This window comes from Herpailurus yagouaroundi, unplaced genomic scaffold, assembly GCF_014898765.1.
Source record: "Herpailurus yagouaroundi ecotype Mexico unplaced genomic scaffold, PumYag 203, whole genome shotgun sequence".
NCBI lineage: Eukaryota > Metazoa > Chordata > Mammalia > Carnivora > Felidae > Herpailurus > Herpailurus yagouaroundi.
In genome coordinates, this window is record NW_024412434.1 from 16525527 (window position 1) to 16550661 (window position 25135).

The window sequence follows — 25135 nt, forward strand, 5'->3', positions numbered from 1 at the left end:
AGATGACTGACCTGAAGGACAGAGCAGCCAAAACACAACAGCAGAGTTCATCCAGCACATACCAGAGACACACACTAAAGCACCATCCCTGGACACTGCATGACCTCTTCTCCATATAGCCATTATCATCAGGAGCAGAAGACATAATCGGCTTTTCTAACACAGAGAAGAAGGCAGAGATTCAGACAAAACACAAAGACAGAGGGATTGATCCCAAATGAAAGAACAAGCTAAGGCCACACAAGAGATCTCAGTAACACATATGAGTAACATTTCTGATGGAACATTTAAAGCAGCAATTGTAAAGATACCCACTGGGCTTGGGAAAAAATAGAAGACATCAGGGAAACCCTTACCACAGAGATAAAAGTTAAAAAAGAATTAATCAGAGACAAAGGGCACAATAAACGAGATTGGAAACAGTCTTGATGCATTAAACATCAGGCAGGAAGAAGCAGAGGAATGAATTAGTGACCTAGAAGACACAACAAGGGAGAACAATGGAGCTGAACAACAGAGAGAGAAAATTATGCAACATGAGAATAGATTTAGGGAATTCAGTGATCCCATCAAACATAATAACTTTCATATATAGGAGTCCTAGAAGAGGAGAGAGAAAAGGGGGCAGAAAATATATTTCAAGAAATAATAGCAGAAAATTTCCCTAATCTGGAAATGGAAACAGACATCCAGATCCAGGAGGCACAGAGCACTCCCATTACAATCAACAAAAGTAGGCCAACACCAAGACATATAATTAGATTTGCAAAATATAGCAACAAAGGAAAAATCTTGAAAGCGGCAAGAGAAAAGAAGTCCTTTGCTTACAAGAGAAGACCTTTAAGGCTAGCTGGAGATTTCTCAACAGAAAACTTGGAAAGCCAGAAGGGCATGATATATACAAAGTGCTGATGGGGAAAAAGCTGCAGCCAAGAATACTCTATCCAGGAAGGCTATCATTCAAGGGGAGGAGAGATAAAGAGCTTCCCAGACCAACAAAAACTAAAGGAGTTCATGACCACTACACCTGCCCTGCAAGAAATATTAAAGGAGACTCTTTGAGTACAAAGCAGAGACTAAGAGTGACAAAGACAAGGAAGGATCAGAGAGAATCTCCAGAAACAATGACAAAACAAGTAATAAAATGGCAATAAATACATATCTATCAAGAATCACTTTGAATGTAAATGGGCTAAGTGCTCCAATAAAAAGACATAGGGCATCAGAATGGATAAAAAAACAAAACCCATCTATATGCTGCCTACAAGAGACTCATTTTAGACCTAAAGACACCTGCGGATTGAAAGTGAGGGGATGGAGAAAAATTTATCACACGAATGGAAATCAGAAAAAAGGTAGAGCAGCAATATTTAAATTAGACAAAATAGACTTTAAAGCAAAAACTGTAACAAGAAATGAAGAAATGTACTAAATTATAATAAATGAGACAATACAACAAGACAAAACAATTTAAATATTTATGCCTCAAACATGATAGCACCCAACTATATAAAACAATTAATAACAAACATAAAGGAACTAATTGATAATAATACAATAATAGTAGGGGACTTAAATACCCCACTTAGATCAATGGACAGATCACACCTATACAGAAAATAAACAAAGAAACAATGGCTTTGAATATAAGTAATGTTAAAAGAAATTCTTCAAAGAGAAGGGAAGAGATTAGTCATAAACTCGGATCTAAATAAAGAAAGGACCAGTACTAGGAAAGCAATAAATAAAGCAAATCAGTTACCTTCAAATTTTGGCAAAACCTTTTAATTTTAATATTCTGAATTTATCTAAAAGAGAACAGTTCAAAATAGTAATAGCCACAATGTATTTGATGATTATAGTTTGCATGTAAGTGAAATGAGTGATAACAATGACACAAGGGACAGGAGGGAGAAATTAGGACTATTTTATGATTATAAGACAATGTGTACTTTGTGAAGAAGTATGAAGTTATTTCTTTTTTTTTTTTAACGTTTATTTATTTTTGAGACAGAGAGAGACAGAGCATGAATGGGGGAGGGTCAGAGAGAGAGGGAGACACAGAATCGGAAACAGGCTCCAGGCTCTGAGCTGTCAGCACAAGGCCTACACGGGGCTTGAACTCACAAACCGTGAGATCATGACCTGAGCTGAAGTCGGACGCTTAACCGACTGAGCCACCCAGGTGCCCCAAGAAGTATGAAGTTATTTCAAAGTGGAGTTGGATTAGTTGTAAATATATTTCATAAACTCACAGCTAGCACTAAAAAAAAAAGGAGTAAAAATGGAAATATAATTGAGATACTAAAGAAGGAAACAAAAAAAGAAGCCTATAAAATCCTCATTTAAAACTACAAAGGCCTAACAGGAATGGGAGACAAAAATAAGAACAAAGAATAAGGGCAACAAATAAAAACCACTAACACACAGGCCCCCAGGACATGTATTTAATAGGAACTCAAGAGGACAAGAACAGAGGGACTGAAAGAAACTTACCAGAAAAGAGTTAACACACCATGTCCACAAATGATAACATATATGCATTTTGAGCACTGAAAATTTTAAATAAAATATATTCACATCTTTACTAATCACGATGACATTTCAGACAGCAGAGATAAACATTTTATTAAATCTTCATAAAATGAAAAAAAATTAGATGAGCTCAGACTTCATGATGACTACAGTAGATACCAGTAGCTAAAGAAGAACCATCACTATGTACTTAGAAATAAAATGAACAGATTTTCATTCAAAAATTGTATGACTGAATAGATTATTATTTAGGAGTGAGGCCATTAAAAACACTTGAAGCTTATAAATGCTTAGCAAGACCATGACCACAGATCTTTTCTGAATAAAAAAATAATAAGTGAACCTATTCAAGAAGGAAAGGAATCAAGGGCATGAAATAAAAGAAACAATGGTGAACAAAGAAAATGATAAAGATAAAAGACCAAAACCCAAAGGCCTTAACAGACACCTCACAAAAGAAGACATACAAATGACAAATAAGCATCAGAGATGTGCCATATCATAAGGCATCAGGGAAATGCAAACTAAGACAAAGAGAAATCACTACACACCTATTTGAATGGCCAGAATCCAGGACACTGACATCAGCCAAATGCTGGAGAGGGTGTGAAGCAACAAGATCTCTCATTCATCGTTGATGGGAATGAAAAATGATACATTCTCTTTGGAAGACAGCTTAGGAGTCTCTTAGAAAACTACACATATTCTTACTAAACGATCCAGCAGCCATGCTCCTTAGTATTTACTCAAAAGAGTTGGAAACCTATGATGACACAAAAACCTTCACATGGATGTTTATAGCAGCTTTATTCATAATTGCCAAACACTTGGAAACAACCAAAATGTCCTTCGGGAGGTGAATGAACTCTGGTACATCCAGACAATGGGATATAATTCACTATTAAAACAAAATAAGCCAACAAGCCACGAAAAGGACAGAGAGGAAGCCTAAATGCACATTACTAAATGAAGGAAGTGAATCTTAAAAGGCTACCAACTGTATAACTCCAATTATATGACATTCTGGAAAAGGCAAAACTATGGAGAAAGTAAACTCAACATGGAAGTAGAAAAAATAGCTATTACTTTCTGCTGTGGCAAAATTTTACATTACTAAATTAAGAAAAGACTAACAATACCTCCTCAAAAAAAGAAAGAAAGAAAAAGCAGTGGAAAGAAAAATAAACAGACACCACAAATTTAATGTTAGATGAAAAGAAAGAAAATCATTGATAACACTAGTGAAAAGGAGAGCTAGTCAGCTTTTTTTAATTTTTTTTTAAAGTTTTTTTTTCAACGTTTTTTATTTATTTTTGGGACAGAGAGAGACAGAGCATGAACGGGAGAGGGGCAGAGAGAGAGGGAGACACAGAATCGGAAACAGGCTCCAGGCTCCGAGCCATCAGCCCAGAGCCTGATGCGGGGCTCGAACTCACGGACCGCGAGATCGTGACCTGGCTGAAGTCGGACGTTTAACCGACTGCGCCACCCAGGCGCCCCTAATCAGCTTTATAAAAGCGTTTTAATACTTTACCTTTTTCTTCCCACAATATCTACTATCTCTTGATGATTAAATAATAAAACTTACAAAATTAAAAGTTAACCTAGTATAATTCTTTCTCTACACTGTCAATAATATGGGTTTTTTCACTTTCAATATCTATGCAAATATAGCTTCAATAAAATACACTCAGTATATACATCCAGATCCCTGATGAAATATCTTCATACTACCCACAATAAGTCAAAATTCTAAAACTCATATATACAGAAGATTATTTTTTTTATTTCCTACCTTCATCATCACTACTTTGATCCTGCTGAGGTATAGATTCTAATGCAAGAACCTCTCTTGCTTTTGTGCGCATCCAGGAAATTCGCCCAGCAGATGTTTCTGATGCCCAGTCACACATGTCAGATTCAAATCCACAGACGTGACATACTACAGAAAGCCAAAAAAGATCTTGGTGAACCATCACAGTGTACTAGAGTAGCTGCTTAGCCATAGTTATGTATTATAATCAAAGCTTAACACGCGCGCGCGCGCACACACACACACACACACACACACACAATTTCATACCTACAAATTTTGGTTCAATAAGCCTTAGAATATGCCAGCAAATGTGTTTTTCAAAAGTTCCTCCCTTGGGGCGCCTGGGTGGCGCAGTCGGTTAAGCGTCCGACTTCAGCCAGGTCACGATCTCGCAGTCCGTGAGTTCGAGCCCCGCGTCAGGCTCTGGGCTGATGGCTCAGAGCCTGGAGCCTGTTTCCCATTCTGTGTCTCCCTCTCTCTCGGCCCCTCCCCCGTTCATGCTCTGTCTCTCTCTGTCCCAAAAATAAATAAACGTTGAAAAAAAAAATTAAAAAAAAAAAAAAAACACAAAAGTTCCTCCCTTGATCCAGATAGGTATCCTCCCAAATGGAAACCACTGCCATTCAAAAGTGAAAAGATGTTTCCGTTTTTTCTTGTACACTGCTCCTACTACAACTTTTTAAATGGCACATATATAATCTGACCTTACCTACCTTATGAAATTAGTTTAAATCACTTGTTATTCATAATCACATGGAAACTTTAAAGAAGAAACACTCTATATAATTGAAAGCTGGTCTTTAATGGAACTACTTTATAAAACATCACCTTAAAATTACATATTTAGGGGCGCCTGGGTGGCGCAGTCGGTTAAGCGTCCGACTTCAGCCAGGTCACGATCTCGCGGTCCGTGAGTTCGAGCCCCGCATCCGGCTCTGGGCTGATGGCTCGGAGCCTGGAGCCTGTTTCCGATTCTGTGTCTCCCTCTCTCTCTGCCCCTCCCCCGTTCATGCTCTGTCTCTCTCTGTCCCAAAAATAAATAAACATTGAAAAAAAAATTTAAAAAAAAATTACATATTTAGTATCTTTCATGTTTTGAATAAACCATAGACTTCCAACAACACTCCAGCTAAAATTAGGACATAAATGTCAACAAAGGTTGGCAGGTGAGTATCCCTCGTAGTGGTCTGAATTCCTAGCAGTGGTCCAAGTCTCGTGGGTGGCTACATACCGTCATGGTGGGCATCTCGATTTAACACTTACACCTCAATCCTTCATCTGTAGAATCAAAATTGCAGAGATGTGAATCTAGATGGCACAGTTCCTGCTCGGTATTCAGTGTTTCTTGACATGGTAAAATTTCATCTGTTAAATTTAAAGAGAGGCAAGAAGTGAGATGTAGGTACAACTGGAAAGACTCCTGCATTTCCTAAAATGTTAGCATTTGTTCTAGAAAGCACTCTTCACCCAACTCCTCTCTGTAACAGCATCTCTCCCCAGGCAGCTCCATCACACAGAGAGTCAGAGAGAATAATACAACGATGCCAGTGCTTCTGGGATTTAATCGGATCTCTGTGGTGACCGCCAAGCCCCCAAACCAAACTGCCCATGTCTCCATGGAAGTAACATGGCCTAATGTGGAAACAAGGAGCCTATTATTAGAAGGATAATTGTACCTGTGTCAACTATGACATATGCTGATATGCTGTCTTCTTTAACTGGAAGCTGATCTCCTGGCACTGCGATCCCTGAAATCCTCTCCCTGCTTGGTGTCTGTTTTTCCCTCCACTGCCCACCCAACACAGGGCTGGAAAGTGGACTGGGTATCCTCCCTGCTCCGTTGCCACTTCCAGACAATTCTCATTCTCATCTCCCCAGCCACCTCAGCTTTGAGTCTCCCGACATCAGATGACATCCCTCGTTGTGCCAGCTTGTGGCAGTCACCTACAGACACTGGTGCACCACCCCTCCACCTTGAGGATTTTGACTCTTGGCAGTCATCGTCATTTTAATAGCTACTTTCATCTTGTCTCTTAATCTCTTGCTTTTTTCGTATTGATGGTCATGAAGAAAGGTTGAGGAAAAATGACCTCTGCCACCACGCCTGTGAGTACCATCATTACAAGTGGTAACATTTCCTTTATCTTAATTACAAGTGGCCCACTCCTCAACCATCACCTCTCTCCACTCATTCCCTCTAGTATCAGCGCTAACAATTTTTGACAGCACAAGGTCCCACAAGCTACTGGTCCGACAGTTTTCCAATTCCTTTCGTCCTTTTTCATGTTCTCTTTTCCTCTCTCACAGACATTAGAGCCACTCCATCTGGCACTCCTGTGCTTCCTCATACTCTCAGGGCAAAAACTCTGGTAAGTACAACCCTGCAGGTACTGTAGGTATCTGACAATTCACTTTTTTTTACATCATAATGTGTTAAAGAACAAGAATTCAGGGCATCTGGGTGGCTCAGTCGGTTAAGCATCTGACTTCAGCTCAGGTCACGATCCTGTGGTTTGGGAGTTTGAGCCCCACATCGGGCTCTCTGATGTCAGTTCAGAGCCCGCTTCAGATCCTCGGTCCCCCTCTCTCTCTGCCCCTCCCCATCTCATTCTCTTTCTCTCTCAAAATAAATCAATAAACTTAAAAAGACTTTAAATAATGTATTTAAAAAATAAAAAATAAAGGACAATAATTCAACCAAATGAATTTGAAGATCTGATTGGTTTCATTAGCAATAAATTAAAGCAATAATCAGACAGCACCCCAAGTAGAAAGCAGAGGGGAGCCCTGAGGAGCCATACCAAATGGCAGGTTTTTATAGGAAGGAGTGTAGAACAAGACACTTATTAGCAAAAGAAAACAAAAGATTGTTCCAGGCAAGGTCACGTTCCCTTGGAGAAGGTCAAGGGATCTTACTAGGTGGATTACATCATCTTCCTTTGGAGGATGGAGAGGGCCCATGTCATAGAATACCTCACTAGTGCTGATCAGAAGGTTCCTGATTGACAGGTTAAGACTGACATTTCTGAAGAAGTTGAAACTGTAATTAGGTTAGATATTAAGGCCCAGTTTGGTGACTTAGCCTAGTTCAAGTGACACCATTTTAGGCCTGTGGTTTTCTTTTTAACAGATGAGAGTGCCTGATATTAAACTTCTGATGGCTGAGGGCGCCATTTCAAAGATATCCATCTGGAATAAACACATTGCTAGCCACACAGCTAGATCAGGAACCTCTTGAACTCAATGAAGGCAGACCCCTGGATCCATGGTCTCTCTCCACAACCTTGCTGTGTTGCCCTTGGACATTCTGTACATCCTCCAGGACCTATGTGTAATGAAACTTGTTTTCTCAGAGTTCCCTGATGGTTGTTGCTGAGGAGTGTCCTGCAATCCTAACAAGAACCACAAGGTCTGGGTCAGCCACAACACGGGCTCTGATCAAGGAAACATGTGTGGGGCTTGTCACAAGCAGCGTGGGCCCAGATGACTGCCCCAGGCATTTCCAGCCCAAGACATGGCTATTGGTAGGCTGAGACCACCAGGGAACTGGTCACCCACTCCAGCCTGCATCTGTGGGGCTGAAGATGAGTGATCAAGAGCCCACCACCATGCTGATTAAAATGGTTTTATGTCTGTGACTACTCACTCCATCTCATCGTCCACCATGTTTCCCCTTCTTTCCTTTTCCTCCATTTCCTCTTTCCTTTTCCTCCTAGACAACTATTCAAAACTCTTTACTTCCTCCTTCAAATTCCAACTCCTTCTCTATCATCCTTCTCAGCTAATATTCTTGCTCCACATTTCATCGGGAAAATGAGAGGAAACAGCAGAAAACCTCCCAAGTCCCACTACCTATCTCCCTGAACTGCTGCCTGAGTACCTTTCTTCTTGTAACTGTGGGTCAACCAGCCATGCTCTTCTCTGGGCCCCTCTTTGTTTCTACAAAAAATCATCTCCTCTTCCCTGTTTTAGGAATTATTCCAGTAATTCCCTCCCCTCTTTTACATCAACAGGTTTTCTTTTCCCTTCGATACACAAAGGGGCCAAAATTTCATCCATCTTAGGAAAGCCCTCTGACCCTCCAACCCCCTCCAACTAACTTATCTAAGCTCTGCCTATTCACACTGACTCCAACACCAATTCTCCCCACATCCTTCCTTGAACCTGCTCTAGTGAGGTCTTTTTTTTTTTAAGTTTTTTTTTTTATTGAGGTAACATTCACATAACATAAAATTCACCATTTTAACCATTTTAATTATTTTAAAGTATACAGTTCAGGGGCTTTTATTCATAATAATTGTGCAGTTATCACCACTAATTCCAAAACATTATCACCCCATAACCCATAAACCCATTATATATAAAACCCATAAATTATATAAAACCCATAACCATTATATATCACTCCCTTTCTCTGCTCCTCCTTGGACTCTGGCAACCACTAATCTCCTTCCCATCTCTATAGATTTCCCTATTTTGGATATTTCACATAAATGGAATCATACAATATATGGTCTTCTGTGCTTGACTTCTTTCACTTGGCATAATGTTTTCAAGGTTCCTTCATGTTGTAGCACATATCAGAACTTTTTTTTTCTTTTTCATAACCTTACCACTCCACTCAAAGTGCATATATCAAGAATGACCTCTGTATTGTTAAATCCAACATTTAATTTTTCTTCCTTATCATACCTGACATGGCAGTAATATTGAAACTAGTTGATCACTCAATCTTTCTTGAAACATTTTCTTCACTAGGTTCTACAACATAATTCTCTCCTGGTTTTCCTCATAAATTACTGGCTGTTCATTCTCAGTCACCTTTGCTGGTTTTTCCTCATCTCCACATGACACAAACATGAGGGGGATCTAGACCTCAGTCCTTGGATTCCCTTCTCTTCTCTACACCACAATCTTGTTAATATCACCTCATCTCATGCCTTTAAAACATTTCCTTCTTATCAAATTATATTTTAGGCCTAGTTTCACTGGTCTCCAATATAGACATCCTGTTGCTGTCTTGGCCCTTTCACTTGAAGAGCTAACATGATTCTCAACAGAAATAGGTCTAAAATTAAACTTCTGATTCTTTCCTCCAAAGCTTCTCCTCCCACTTTCCTCCCCATCTCAGTTCGTGATAATTCCATCCAACCTATTTCAGGAGGAAATCTGGATCCATGACCCAACTCTCGCTCTCACCCATCACGCAATTCATCAGCAAAGCTTTGCTTTCCCTATAGAACACATCCAGAATCTCATTACATCCTACTGCCTCTGCTACTACTACCAATTCTGACTCAAGGAATATCACTCTTTCTGGATTACAGTAATAACTTTGTATTTTGCTCCCTTGTTGCTGTCCTTGTCTCCCTCTGACCTTTAAATATATGAGTCAGATCACATCTCCTCAGCTCAACATCGTTACATGGGTTTCTGTCCTTCATGAAATAAATACAGAAGTCCTCACCATGATCTTCCTCATACAGACAAACCTGACTCTTGCCTTGAGACCTTTGTATTTATAGTTCCTTCCAAAATATGCATGGCTTTCTCCCTCAACTCCTTGGGGTTTTTTTGTTGATGTTGTTTAGAAACATCTTTTCCATGTGACCATGCCTGACTAAAACTTCACTTTACCTTCATCTATGGCTCTTCTTATCTTGGCTTTCTGCTCTATTGTTCCCCACAGCACATATCACCACTTGACATAGTTTTTTTTTTTATTTGCTTAGTATCTTTCTCCCTTTGACTAAAATGTAAGTTCCACGAACACAGGGATTGGTGTTTGTTTTTCGTTGCTGTCTCCCCATTGTCTGAAATAACTCTTGGCACAACGTAAGTGTCCAATATATAGTTGTTTAAGGAATGAATAAATATAATTCAACAAAATACTTGACAATATCATAGATCCTATGTAAAGTGCTTACATTTTTATTTGGAATACAATTGAAGCAACTGGTTATGAAACAATTTATGAATAACACCCATAAGCTGATTTCTTATAATAGGAGCTTACAAATAATGAATATGCAAAGCCTTTGAATGTAAGATCCTCTGAAAATAAAACTGCATATGCAATTAAGGGAGTGTAGGTAATAAATGAAGCTAAGATTGCACAATAACAATTAACATGAAACAATTAAAACTGTAATTTTTCTTGATTCACATAATAGCTGCAGATCTTCTGCTTCCTGGAGCTAAATAATTAAGTATTGGCCATAGTTCAATTAAATGTCATATATTATCTCTAATTTTTCACTATTTATACAAGAAAAAAAATTCACAAAAGTACTATAAACAAAAATAGCAAAATAGTCAAGTATCAATTGCATGATATTAACAACATAGCTTGTGTCAATTGGTATTAAATATCTTTCACCAATGTCAACCATTTTTACTACGTTCATTCCCCAAACTGGAATTTGTAACCGTAAAAACAGTAGATGGGGGTGTAAGTTGACGGTTAATCTTCTAGACACTTCTTTTTCTTTTAGTGCATTCAATCTCAGAGCTCAATACTATTTCAAGAAGTCAGTTATCTATATTTACATTCATACGCATTTTTCCTACATCCCCACCCTCTTTCTATCTCATTCTTACATTGCACCACAGTCTAGCAGCAGAAAATTACTTTGAGGATTTTAAAATCCTCCATCCATGATACATGATCATCAGGATGAAGCTTTGCCAACGTTTCAAGGTCTCTATACCAATGAAGCCACATTTCAAACCTTATTTTGTACAAGCAGGTTGTATAAAATTGGCCAGACTCTCTCTCAGATGGTAGAGAATGAAGTGCAAGTCTCAAGGCCATTGCAGTAAAAGTTATAACTGACACCCACTTTTGACTCCAGGGACTTAGGACAATTTCTTTGTCAATGTTCTTAAATTAATTATGAATTTCAAGGGACAGTTATTAGATCTTAAAAGGTAACTAGAAATTAATAGGACAAAAGTAACTAGGTCCTTAGTTATTTAGCTGGATAATATGTATGCACCATTCAGGTTCTCATTAAAGGATGATTTGTATATTTGGGGCCTTCAAAAATGAGACTAACGCAGTGTCCTGGCAAACCAATCTAAAAATCTTCAGAGAATATTCACAATATTCTGATTATGAACCATAGCATGCAATTTTTATAAAAAATGATAATAAGCAATTTATTCAAGAATCAGTGTCATTCAAGAATCAGTGACTAAACACATTTGTATTCACAGTCACAAAGCTCGACTTTTTTTCACACGTGCTACTTTGGTAAAGTCTAAAAAGATTCTCTTTCAATGAATGTGCAGCGAATTTTCTTGGAAAAGGGCAGTATTTAGCATGATACTGTTTGAAGGTGTGGGCATAATCTAAAAGATTTCCCTAATATTAGAAAAAGAATTTAGTTGAATTTTCCAACTCACAAAGAGTTCTGAAACCATAAAGATGCCTATACCTATACTGTAAGCACTTATATAAAGTTTACATGTTTACGATAAAGAGAAATATGTAGAACAAAACTAGAAAGTTGTGCTTTTTCCTTAACGGTAATACTACCAAGGGCTCTGTGTAGCAGCTTCCTCACCATGAGAATCTTTTCAGCTTTAAAGAGTACTATTTCTTCTTTAAATTTATTTAACTTAACACAGTAAAATCCATCCTTTGGGTTATTCAGTTCTATGAGTTTTGACAAACATAGACCCATGATCTTTCAATCAATCAATACTCCATTTATTTAGTCAGGTATTCTTGATGTCTTTGATCATTATTTTGTAGGCTTCAGAATACAAATCCAGCACATATTTTGTTAGATTTATATATAAAAATTTACTTTGATTGTATTACAAATGGCGTCATTTTTCTAATGTCAGTTTTCAGGTGTTCATTGCCATTAAATAGAAATACAACTGATTTTATACTGACTTTGTATACTGCTACTGTGATAAAAATAAAATAATTTTAAAATAATTTTTATTTATTTAAAAATAAATTCTGTGGTATTTTATCCATAGACAATCACGTTATCTGCAAATACGGCAAGGTTTATTTCTTCTGTTGCAACTGTATGTGTATGCCTTTACTTACATGTCTTGCCTTATTGCATTGGCTGGGATTTCCAGTAGGTCTTGAATACAAGTGGTAAGAGTGGACATCACTGCCTACTTCTCAGTTTTGGAGGTGAAACACTCATTCATTATGGGTGTGATGTTAACTGTTTGATCTTTGTATATGCTCTTTATTAGGTTAAAGATGTTAATAGTTTGCTGAGGTTTTTAATCATGGCTGTTTGTTGAATTTTGTCAGTGCTTTTTCTGCACCTACTGAAATCATCACATGCTTTTCTTCTTTTGTCTGATTACATGGTAAATGACATTGATTGCTTTCTAAACATTGGACCAGTTTAGATGATTGTAATGTAATCTCCTGGATGACTGTAATGTAATCTCTTTCTAATGTATTACTGGATTCCATTTGCTAATAATTGTGATAAAGATTTTTTTTGTGAAAGAAATGTTGGTCTGTAGCTTTCTTTTCTTATAATATTTTTGTTCAGTTTTGGTGTTAGGGCAAAGTTGCCCTTATAGAATAAGGTAACAAGTATTATCTTCCCTTATATTTTCTGAAATAGAATGTATAAAACTGGTGTTATTTTTTCCCCTAATATTTAATACAATTTTCCAGTGAAACCGTGTGGTCCAGGAGTTTTCTTTAATGGAAGATTTAAAGTACGTGTCCTATTTTGTTAATAAACATAAAACTATTCAAATTATCACTTTCTTCTTGAATGGTTTTTGATTATTTGTGACTTTCAAGGAATTTGTTCATTTCACATACATTGTTAGATCTATGTACAGAGTTTTTGTAGTATTTCCTAATTACTATTATCCTCTAATACCTGTAGAGTCTTTAATGTTAGCTCTATTTCATTCCAAATTAGGTAATATGTGTCTTTCCTCTTTTTGTCTTGGTTAATCCAGCTAGAACTTTATCATTTTTTATTTACCCCTTCAAAGAACCAGCTTTTGGTTTCAATAATTTTCTCTACTACTTTCTCATTTTAAATTCCATTATTTATTGTCTCTATATGTATTATTTTCCCACTGTTTGATTTAGCTTTTACATGTTCTTCTTTTTCTACTTTCATTAGATGAATAGTTAAATTTACAGGCTTGAGACCTTTTCTTTCCTAACAAAAAAATTTATATCTATTAATGTTTTCCTCAGCACTGCTTTAGCTATCTTACACAAATTTTAGTAAGTTATATTTTCATTTTCTTTCAGTTCAAAATATTTGGTTCTTTCAAAGTATGTTTTATATAAATTTGTGACATTTAATTTCCAAATGATTGTGGATGTCCCAGATTTGTAGTTTAATTTCATTTTGCTCAGAGGATATATTTTATAACATTTCAATTGTCTTAACATTCTTAAGGTTTGTTCTGTGGCCCCAGTAGTACTGCTAAGCCATATTGGAGCCTGGAAAATTCAGTAATACTAATACTATCTTCATTTAACATTTTTATATTTTGTTTATCATTGATTTTTTCATTAATTGTGAGCTTTTAATGTGTGGTATTAAAATGTTACTTATCTTAATTAGCACTTGTCTTACCCTGCTTGGGCTGCTATAACAAAGTACCTAGACTGGATGGCTTAAGGAGCAAAAATTTACATTCTCACAGTTCTGGAGGCAGGAAGTACAAGATGAGGTTGCCAGCATGTCTGACTTCTCGTAAGGGTCTTCTTTCTGGCTTGCACTTGGCTACCTTCTCACTGTGACCCTCACATGACAGAAGGACAGGGAGAGAATAAGAGAGAGGATGACAGAAAGACAGGGGTGGCGGGGAGGGAGAGAGAAAGCGAGAGCGAGATCTCCTCTTGTTATAAGGCCACAGTTCTATTAGATTAGGACCCCACCTGTATGATCTAATTTAATCTTAACTACCTAAGACACTATCACCGATATAGTCACATTGGGGTCTAGAGTTTCAACATATGAAATTTGGAGGGGGGCACAATTTGGTCCATAACAAATTTTTAGTGTCCCCTTAAATTCTGCATCTGGGGGAGGATCTCCCATGCCTCCTTGAGTCTTGCCACTGGGCCCAGGCTATAGTCTTAGTTTACTAGTGAACGTTCAGCATGCACTGAAAAGAAGAAGTATTCTGCTATAGTTTTAAATTACTTGTTTAAAATGTCAATTATATCAAGTAGGTAGATAATTTTCTGCCTTTCCGTAGATTGCCTTTTCATTTTGTTTCTTGTTTGTCTCTTTTGCTGTGCAGAAGCTTTTTAGTTTGATGTCTAGTCCCACTTGCTGATTTTTTTCTTTGGTTGCTTGTGATTTTGGTGTCACATCCAAACAAGAAAAACAGGTGCCTAGGTTAATGTCCTAGAAATTTTCTCCTATGCTTTTTTCTAAGAGGTTTATGGTTTCAGGTCTTATGTATAAATCTTTAATCAATTTAGGGTTAATTTTCATTAGTGGTATAAGGGTTCAATTATCCCAGCACCATTTATTGAAGAGACTATCCTTTCTCCATTAAGTATTCTTGACTCACTATCAAATGTTAGTTGATCGATATGCAGTGTTTATTTCTGGGTTTTCTATTCTGTTTCATTGGTCTGTGTGTCATTTTTTATGCCCGTATCAAACTGTTTTAATTAGTATAGTTTTGTAGTATAATTTAAAATCAGGAAGTATAATGCTTTGCTGTTGTTTCTCAGAATTGCCTTGGCTATCTGGGCTCTTTTGTGGTTCCACAGAAATTTTAGGGTTTTTTTTTCCCCCACAGGTTTTGCAAATTCTTGCTGACTTTTTTGTATACTTTTTCTGTTGATTCCTGAAAGATGTGTATGCAAGTCTCCTTGTATAATTGTAGGTTTGTCTATTTTTCCTTTTAGTTCTAACAGTTTTATCTGTAATCTGCTTGACCTAGGTCACACAATAATAAAGAAAGTTTAATTTTGGAATTACACTTACTCTACCTTGCCACCAGTCACTGTTTCCCATGTACTGCTTTTATGTGTGTACAAGGACTGTTCTGTTTTCTTAATGAATTTACCCTTTTATCATTATATAATGTTCCTCTCTATGCCTATTAATTTTCCTTGTTCTGAAGCACATTTTGACATTAATATAGCCATTCACCCTCCTTTTAATTACATTGCTTAATGTATCTCTTTTAATATCTTTAGGTTTTTTTTAGTTGCTCATTTATTCTTTTTTTAAAAGTGTAGTTGAAACACAATGTTACATTAGTTTCAAGTGTATGACACACAGATTCAGCAATTCTCTACATTATGCTCACAAGTGTAGCTACCATCTGTCACCATACAACACTATTAAAATACAATTGACTATATTCCCTGTTGTACTTTTTAACTTCATGATTTATTCATTCTGTAATGGAAGCCTGTACCTGCCACTCCTCTTCACCCATTTTTTTTTAACTTTTTTATTTATTTTTTTGGGACAGAGAGAGACAGAGCACGAACGGGGGAGGGGCAGAGAGAGAGGGAGACACAGAATCGGAAACAGGCTCCAGGCTCTGAGCCATCAGCCCAGAGCCTGACGCGGGGCTCGAACTCACGGACCGCGAGATCGTGACCCGGCTGAAGTCGGACGCTTAACCGACTGCACCACCCAGGCACCCCTCCTCTTCACCCATTTTATCCGTCCTTCTATCCTGACACCCATCAATTTGTTCTCTGTATTTATGGATATTTTCTGTTTTTTTATTCATTTGTTTTATTTTGCTTAGATTCTACCTATAAGTGAAATCATATGGTATTTTCCTTTCTTAGTCTGACTTATTCACTTAGCATAATACCTTGTAGTTCCATCCATGTTGTCACAAATAGCAAGATCCCATCCTTTGTTGTACCATCCTTTGTTATAGCTGCATAATATTCATATATATATATCAATATATATATGATCAATATATATATATATCAATATATATGATCAATATATATATGATCGATATATAATCATCTTTATAAATGTTATACCATCCTTTGTTATAGCTCCATAATATTCATATATATACATATAAAATCATATTTATCCATTTATTGATGGACACAGGTTGCCTCCAAATCTTGGCTAATGTAAATAATGCTGCGATAAACATAGGGGTGCATAGATCTTTTCAAATTAGTGTTTTTTTTACATTGGGTAAATACCCAGTAGTAAAATTACTGGATTGTATGGTACTTCTTTTTAATATTTTGAGGAATTTCCATACTGTTTTCCACAGTGGCTGCACCAATTTATGTTTCTACCAACAGCGCATGAGAGTTCTTTTTTCTCCACATCTTCATCAATACTTGTTATTTCTTGTCATTTTGGATTTTAGCCATTCTGACAGGTGTAAATGATATTTCACTACAGTTTTTGATTTCCACTTCCTGGATGATTAGTGATGAGCATTTTTCATGTGTCTGTTCGCCATTTGTATGTCTTCTTTGGAAAAATGTCTATTCAGGTCCTCTGCCCATTTATTAATTGGATCATTTGTCTTTTTGACTGTTGGGTTGTATAAGCTCTTTACATATTTTGATATTAACCCTTTATTGAATATATTATTTGCAAATATATTTGTCCATTCATTAGGTTGCCTTTATATTTTGTTGATGGTCTCCTTCACTGAGCAAAATCTTTTTATTTTTGTGTAGCCCAAATAATTTATTTTTGTTTTTGTTTCCCTTGTCTAAGAAGACGTAACTAGGAAAACACTGCAAAGGCCAATGTCAAAGACATTACTACCTATGTTTACTTCTATGAAATTAATGGCTTCATGTCTCTTATTTAGGTCTTCACTCCATTTTGAGTTCATTTTTGTATTACGGTGTAAGAAAGTGATCCAGTTTCGTTCTTTTGCATGTAGCTGTCCAGTTTTCCCAGCACCATTTATTGAAGAGGCTATCTTCTCCCCATTGCATATTCTTCTTCCTTCCTTTGACTATATTTGAATCCCTTAACTTTTAATTAATCTATATCATTATTTTTTAAATGAGCTTTTGTAGTCAAAATGTAGTTATTTCTTATCTTTTATCTAATCTGACAACCTCTGACTCCTAAAAGGAATATAAATGCCACTTATATTTAATGTAATTATTTTATCATCATAACTAATTTATTATTATTTAAATATTAAATAGTAATTTATTATCATATAACATTAATAATATAATAATTAAAATTATTTTTTTTCAGTTTGTCTCTTCTTCACTTATTACCCATTATACTCTTTGCCACCACCCTGCTATCATTTCTGCCTTCACCATCTGTTTTTATTTGTCTTCTAATGGATTGTTTCAATATTTTAATATTTTATGCTCAATTTTAATGTATCTATTGTCCTTTATATATGCCTGTTTAGCATTCACTATAGGCACAATAATATGCACACCTCAGTTTAACACTGTACATACAGTTTGTTAACATTTTAAATAAAATGTAGGAGTCTTAAACCTATGGATTTCTACACTCCCAACTTTATGATATACTTGTCACATATCTTACATCTACATGCTTTGAACCCACCAAAAGGGTGTTCAAATATCTGTTTTCAAGAGTCCCGTGTACATTAAAAATCTTTACAGAAGAAGAACATTCCATTATATTTACTCTGATATTTATAACTTCGGCTTTTTTGTTTTTTGTTTTCAATAGGCTCTACACCCAGCATGGAGCCCAACACTGGGCTCAAATTCATGACCCTGAGATCAAGATTCAGAAACTTAACTGACTGAGCCACCCAGGCGCCCCTCAGTTGTTCGTTCGTTCTTTCTTTCTTTCTTTCTTTCTTTCTCTCTTTCTTTCTTTCTTCTTACTGATACATTTACCTCTGATATTTTCTTTGTTCAGCCTGCGAACTAGCTTGTGTTAGCATTTCTTTCAAAATAAATTTGGTGATGAAGTCTATTACTTTCTCTTGATCTGAGAATGTCTTTATTTTTCTTCAATTCCTGAAGGATATTTTCAATGGATATAGAATTCAAAGTTACTTAGTTTTAGCATTTTAAAAATGCATCCCTATATTCTGGCTTCCATACTGATGGAAAAACTATAGGCTTACAGAAAACGTACAGACTACCATCTCTCCAAAGAAGAAACTGCGGTGGCTACAGATGAGAAAGAATTCATATGCCATAGAATTAGTTCAGGAAAGCCTCTATATTAGTTTGCTAGGGCTGCCATCACAAAGCACCACAGATCTGGTGGCTTAAACAATATAAATTTACTTTCTCATGATTTGGGAAGCTAGAAGTCCAAGATCAAGGTGTCAGCAAGATTGGTTGCTTCTGAGGGCTGCTCCCTTGGGTTTGCAGATGACCATCTTCTCCCTGGGCTTTCCTACAGTCTTCCCTCTGTGTGTTTGTTTGAATCTCCTCTTCTTAGAAGGACACCAGTCATTTTAGATTAGTACCCACCCATGTAACCCCGTTTTAACTTAATTTACCTCTTTAAAGACCCCATCTACAAATACATTTGCATTCTGAGGTACTGGGGGTTAGGACTTCAATATATGAATTTTGGAGGGTGGACATAATTTGGCTCATAACAGTCACTGAACAAACAGTAACAATAAAAACAATAATAACAGCAAGAATATGTTACTGAATGGCATGTGTTATTTATCTTTGTTCACTTTTAACAGTTTTTCTGTACTGTTGATTCTCAGAAGTTTGATTATGATGTGTGTGGGCATGGTTTTTATTTCAATTTTCCTGGTTGGGGTTTGTTGAGAAATCCTTGGAATTGTGATGGCCATGAAAACCAGCAACCCAGGAGCTTCATTTTGGCTTTATTTGACCTGATTCTGAGCTCATTCATCAAAAAGAGCCTTTTCCCAAAGGCAATTAGTTGATACCAGAGCTACCTGGAGACAGCCATTGCAAACTGGGGCAAACAAAGAGCTGACCAAAACAACTTAAAGGAAAAAGTCATAGAAGGAGACGCCCAAGGGGGGCTTTGAGAAGCTCTGACATATCCCAGGATATGTAGGAAGCAGAGAGAAAGTGCAAGTTTATGCACATGCCCAGGAAAGACCCTTGAAGACTCTATTCTCCCATGTGTGGGTGACCTTGAGACTCTGCACAAGCAGGAAGTGAATGTTGAGGCAGTGTGGAAAAAACAATCTGACCTGCGTTAATGGTATGCTCCCGTGCCACACTGAGCCCTTCAGCACTGCTACAATTTAGTTCATTACTAAGACAATAAGTGATTATTACATTTGAGCAGTTATTAATTTCTCCTCCCACTGATTCTAACATTCTTACTTTAAAATATAGCTTTCATTATTACTTAGGAATGTAAAGGCCAACACATCAGAAGATAACTACCATTGAGAAGATAGTTTGTTTTCCTCACAGACTCCAAGAAGATGGGGTACACCATGCAATGAGTTAGGGGTGGGAGGAAGTACATGGGAAAACACCAGGGTTAGTCAGGAGGCAGAGGGAGAGAGGGGAAATCTGGGCAAGAGCATTTCTTGTGGATTTTTGGGAAGGAACTGGTAAGGTAGGGTATGTAGGCTTAGAATTGTCTGGTGGGAATAATTTCAGCATGCTCTAGGGCAGAAGGGACTGTCCTTTATTGTCTGGTACCTTGCTATTACAGGATGAATCATCTCCCCATGACCCACCAATTCATATGTTGAAGTCCAATCCCCCACTACCTCATTATGTGACCATATTTAGAGACAGGGTCTGTAAGGGGGTAACTAAGATAAAATGAGGTCATGTGGTGGGCCTTAATTGAATATGACTGTCCTTATAAGAAGAAGAGTTTAAGAGACAGATACACACAGAGGGAATACCATGTGACAACAGGGACTAAATTTCCATCCACAAGCAAAAGAAAGCAAACTTGTTGAAATCTTGATTTTGGACTTCTAGCTTCCAGAATCATGAGAATATAAATTTCTGTTGCTTAAACCACCCAGTTGGAGTTATTCTGTTATGGTAGCCCAAGGATACTAATACAGCGACCCTGGGGTGATTATGGCAGGTACAAAGTGCCCAGAGAGTGAGAGCCTGAAGAGGTGGTTGGGGATAGGGGCCCTGGATGGGTTGGTTTGCATTTGTAGGGTGAGCTGTTTTTTGTAGCTCTAGGAATTGGCTAACCCTGGAAGAGACAGTCTTTCCAGGGTCAGCAAGGCCCTCAGATATCAAAGCATCAGAATATGGAAAATAAAAGGCATGGTTCATCGAATTCTCTCTAGTCTTTAAAAAAAATCAGAACAAAATCTTGAAAGCACAATAGTTTGAAGACATAAAAAAAATAAAGAAGTCTTGTCAGTATACCTTACCATCTTAAACAAAAAACCTTTTTATAAACCAAAATGATCTATCAAAAGATAACTATATTAGAGCACTCATTTCCAACTATTACTCCTTCCTAAGTACTATTTTTCTGCTACAAAATGACAAAAACGTCTATTTTGCACTAAAATATAGAAAATGCTTGGTCCAGATTAAATCTCAGATAAAATCACATTAAGTAGCTTGGGGACATACCTTCATTTTTGATATTAAAACAGAAACTGAAAAATCACATATATTCTTAGCATAAATATAAGTCCTGCTAAAAAAAAATAGTCCCATGATATTCTATTTAAATCTGTGTTCTGTGAAATGGAGCATATATAGCTCAGAGAAAAGAAGAATTTATTTGAATTCCTGAATAGTTGGGTTCTTAGAGGACTGTAAAGGAGGAAGTTGGACTGGTGTGCGAGAGCAGGGTCACGGTGAGCTTAGAAATTTGAATTTTTGAGAATCCGTTAGAAATCTGAATTCTATCCCGGAGGCAATGAGAGTGACTGACAGATTTTAACAAAGTAGAGACTGGTCATATTTGCATGTTAGAAAGTATAATCTGGTGGACAGTAGATAGTACTGGATGGTAGAGTTGAATAGATCGAAACCAGAAGTTTTTAAAATTCAGCAGGAAAAAAATATGCCCTTAAATGAAATCGTGGTTGGATACATAATAATAATAAATAGGGCAGATAATTTGAAAAATATAAGGACACGCCCTCAATACTATTTTTTGACCAAATTAATACAGGGGGAAGAAGAGAGGAGAATGATTTAAGAATGACCGACTCCTAGACTACTAAGTGAGACCAGATGTCAATAATCTAAAAAGGGAAATATAGGCAAGGCAAGATATTTTGGAAGAAAACTGAAATTTACTTCTAAATAAGCTGATGTTGAGTTTCTCTGGAAAAATATGTTTGCTCACTCAATTCATAAACCTGTTCTCCTTGCCTGCCTCTATTACAGAGGCTAAATCCAAATACTCAATTTTATTAGTCTCCCTAGCAACCAAGGTTACCAGGTGACAATCACCTAGCCAATGGCATGGCCAAACACATTGCCCTTTCCCATTTCTGCCTTCCGCCTACCTTGGATGTGAGATGTATAGAATCTCAACAGTCACTTTAAGAACATAAGGTGACAAGCATGAAGCAAATACCAAGGAAATCCCTTAGTCCTTGACTTTAATAGTATTAGAGTTGAAAATCTATGCCATAACTGTCCATCTCCTCTGTTTTCTTAAGTCACCTAGGAAAACTTGTCTCTTTTCTGGCATCCAAATGCATTCCTAACTCCACCCTCCACTTGATTAAGATTTCTGACGGTGATGTCTGGAAGACGTTGAGTGGGCTTCTGCCCCCATGTCTCAGATGCACCCTGATCATCACCATCAGGACTGCATGAGACTGAAACCACTGATTCTGGTCAGCTGCAACTCTGTCTCAGGGCAGTCACTGTGAGTGTAGCAACCCAGGGACCAGGCTGTGTGGCATACAAATGCTAGTTTGGTTCTTAAACCCAAGGTCAGCTGGCTTCACCGAAAGTGTCCTGAGTGCCTTATTTAAAATGTAGGCCTTATCCTCAGTGATTCCCATCTAGCAGGTTTGGAGTAAAGCCCAGAATCAATCACTCCTCTTTGTGATTCTGGTGACTGACTGGGGTTAGTCTATCATGATAGCATCTGAACTTGACTGGAGAGCATCATTTGCAAATTTAATGTTATATAATTTTACCGTATCTCACATTCCTACCATGTACAAAATGCAACTCCATCCATGTGCTAATCCTATTCCATGATACTTTATTCTTTTTCTCCATTATTAATCCTCATGCTGCTGTGTTTTCCTCCCAAAAGTTTAAATGTGCCATCAACCCTCATTCTATTTGAAGAACAAAAAATAAAACTCCTTGCACCCTCACCTTCAAAGAACATGCTGTGTGATCCTACCTAAATAAATAGGTAGGATCCTACCTAAATGAATACTGGCTTTTTTTCTTTTTAATTTTTTTAATGTTTATTTTTTGAGAGAGAGAGAGAGAGAGACAGAGAGAGAGAGAGAGAGAGAGAGAGAGAGAGACAGTGTGACAGGGGAGGGGCAAAGAGAGAGGGGTCCACAAAATCCAAAGCAGGCTCCAGGCTCTGAGCTGTCAGCCCAGAGCCCCATGCAGGTGCCCCATGCAGGTGGGGCTCGAACCCATGAGCAGTGAGATCAATATACTGGCTTTTTCTAACAACAGACTAATTCCTTTGCAATTGTCCCAAGGGATGGCATCCTTTCCCAATGCCCCATAAAACACAAGGCCTACAATTAAAGTTGCCACTCTTCTAAATCCCCAGTGTCGATTCATTTGTTCTTCCATGTGTAGAAATATCTTGGCTCCTAACACACAACTTACTTCCCTAGATCTAGGTTCATGAATCCATATTCATGGAAGACTTCAGTTTGGGATGTCAAAATCTTCTCTAGCCCCACACCTAGTAATGTTGTATATGTTTAATAGCCATGTGAAAAGGTTAGCCGATAACTTAGCTTTAAAATTCATGCCTCATCTTCAGTAAACTTTTTTTCCCCACCACCTCAAAAACAATATGGTTATAATATTATCTGGAACTATTGTCTTAGAAATTTCAGACACCAATATTTTTCTACTTGACCACAACCTTTCATTGAATGTCCAGCTGGCTGATGCTCTCACTCCTGTGACCACTGCTTTTTCACTTCTATAGTGATTTTATAGAGCTCTTTTAAGTGCTTACTAAAAACCTGGCATTTGTCTTCTGAATATTTATCATGGCCCATCTACATTGGCCTTTGTCCCAGTATATGGATCACAGGTAATTAAGGAAATGGCTTTCGTTCCCAGGTCCAGAGATGCAGAGAAAGGTCATGTCTGAAATGATAGCAGAGTCCTATTACAGGCGATATCAAGTCCCAGGCACAACCCCAGCATGCTCCTGTGTACATCTGTAATGCAAACAAAGCTTCAGAGCAGTGGCCAGTTCCTAATTTTCCTTGCAATGAGGCAAGTCCAGCCAACAGCTGACCTCATTCCTTATTTTCTTTTGGGTTGATTAAGCTAGTCTGAGCAATAAATAGGCCTAGTTGGGGATCATTTAGTTTGGCAGACCTCAGTTTCTGCAGAAACTATAAAAATGGGATATATAAAGATACTGCTAAAATGATCACAGTTAGGGACTAGCTGCCTCAATAAAAATCAGGCATAAGCTGGCTGCTCTCTGGACCTGGGAATACCATGCAGGGTACCAGAAGAGAGAGCATTAAGGGAGACTGAGTGGTACAGTAGTCAATAGTTGAGTCTGTGCTGCTTGTAGTCAACAGTGTATTCTACACTGATACATTGCTGCCCTTCTGTTAAAGCCAATAAACGTTATCTTCTGTTGGCGAAAAGACATTAAGGTTCGTACTACAATTATTTACTTCTAGGAACAGGTGGAGGTTACCATCCGCTCCTTTCAAGTTCTGCAATTCAATGTATCTATATTTCAATTTATCATATAGTGATTTCTTACCTAATATAGACTGAGAACTGATAATATAAAGATGAAAAAAAAATTTTTATGTGTTCCAGTGTGGAAGGGGCTGTCATTGGCTCCTATAAAACCCTACCGTGGTCCAAGTGGCAAGAGACACATTCTTATAAACACTCTTATCAGACCAGCAGAACTGCTGTTCAAAATCCAAGCATAAATCAGACAGCCTTTATCAAGATTCCTTGGTCTCCTTTTAGGTAGACCAACTCATCTTTACTGTTCTTGAAATATAATTTACACAACTACCATACTTTGTACAAAATTAGAACTTAGAAGCCTCTCTACAAAATAGCTATCTTTATTATGCTATATCATACTACAGTATAATAACATTTAAAAAGGAAAAACGATCTATCAACTACTATAATCATATACATATGATTCTTGTTTGAATATTAGACTAAATTAATTTTATCCTGACCAAAGGATAATTTTAACATTAAACTGTTCTATTGAGACCAATGTGCATGGTGAATTGAATATTATTCAGTTAATATAATCAAAGGGCCAATAATGGATAATTTTTTTAGACCTGATATATGTGGCTTATTGATCGAGTTGTTTGTCTCAAAAGAAAATAGATTATAGCTAATATCTTTCTCCATTTGTGTCTTTCAGTGGAAAAGTCAAGTCCATTCCCCAAGAAGACAATTTCAACCCTATGGAGGCCAGCTTTCACTTAGTCTCCTAGAAGGCGGGAAGCTCTCCTGGTGATTTAACTAGCCGTTTTAATTTTGTAACATTGCTACAAAGTTTCAAATCTGACACTAAATTACCCCTTTAGCTCTCTACAGCATCAGAATCGGTGGAAAAATAGACTATTTTCACTTGTAGCATAAACCTAGACATTGTTATACAATGTAAAATAGCCCACTTTAAAACATCGGGCCAAAAAAAAAAAAAAAAGCAAAGA

General features: G+C 37.2%; 1 protein-coding gene across 1 annotated transcript in view; it reads right to left on the reverse strand.

Annotated features, from left to right (window-relative positions):
• The window catches only part of MALRD1 (MAM and LDL receptor class A domain containing 1), a 747899-nt gene that overhangs the window by 722489 nt on the left and 275 nt on the right, over positions 1-25135 (reverse strand). The window contains exons 2-3 of the mRNA XM_040451270.1: positions 5615-5716; positions 4331-4477 (exon numbers count right to left, since the gene is read on the reverse strand). Of these exons, the coding sequence (XP_040307204.1) occupies positions 4331-4477; positions 5615-5716 (249 nt within the window). The remainder of the gene's footprint in view (positions 1-4330; positions 4478-5614; positions 5717-25135) is intronic.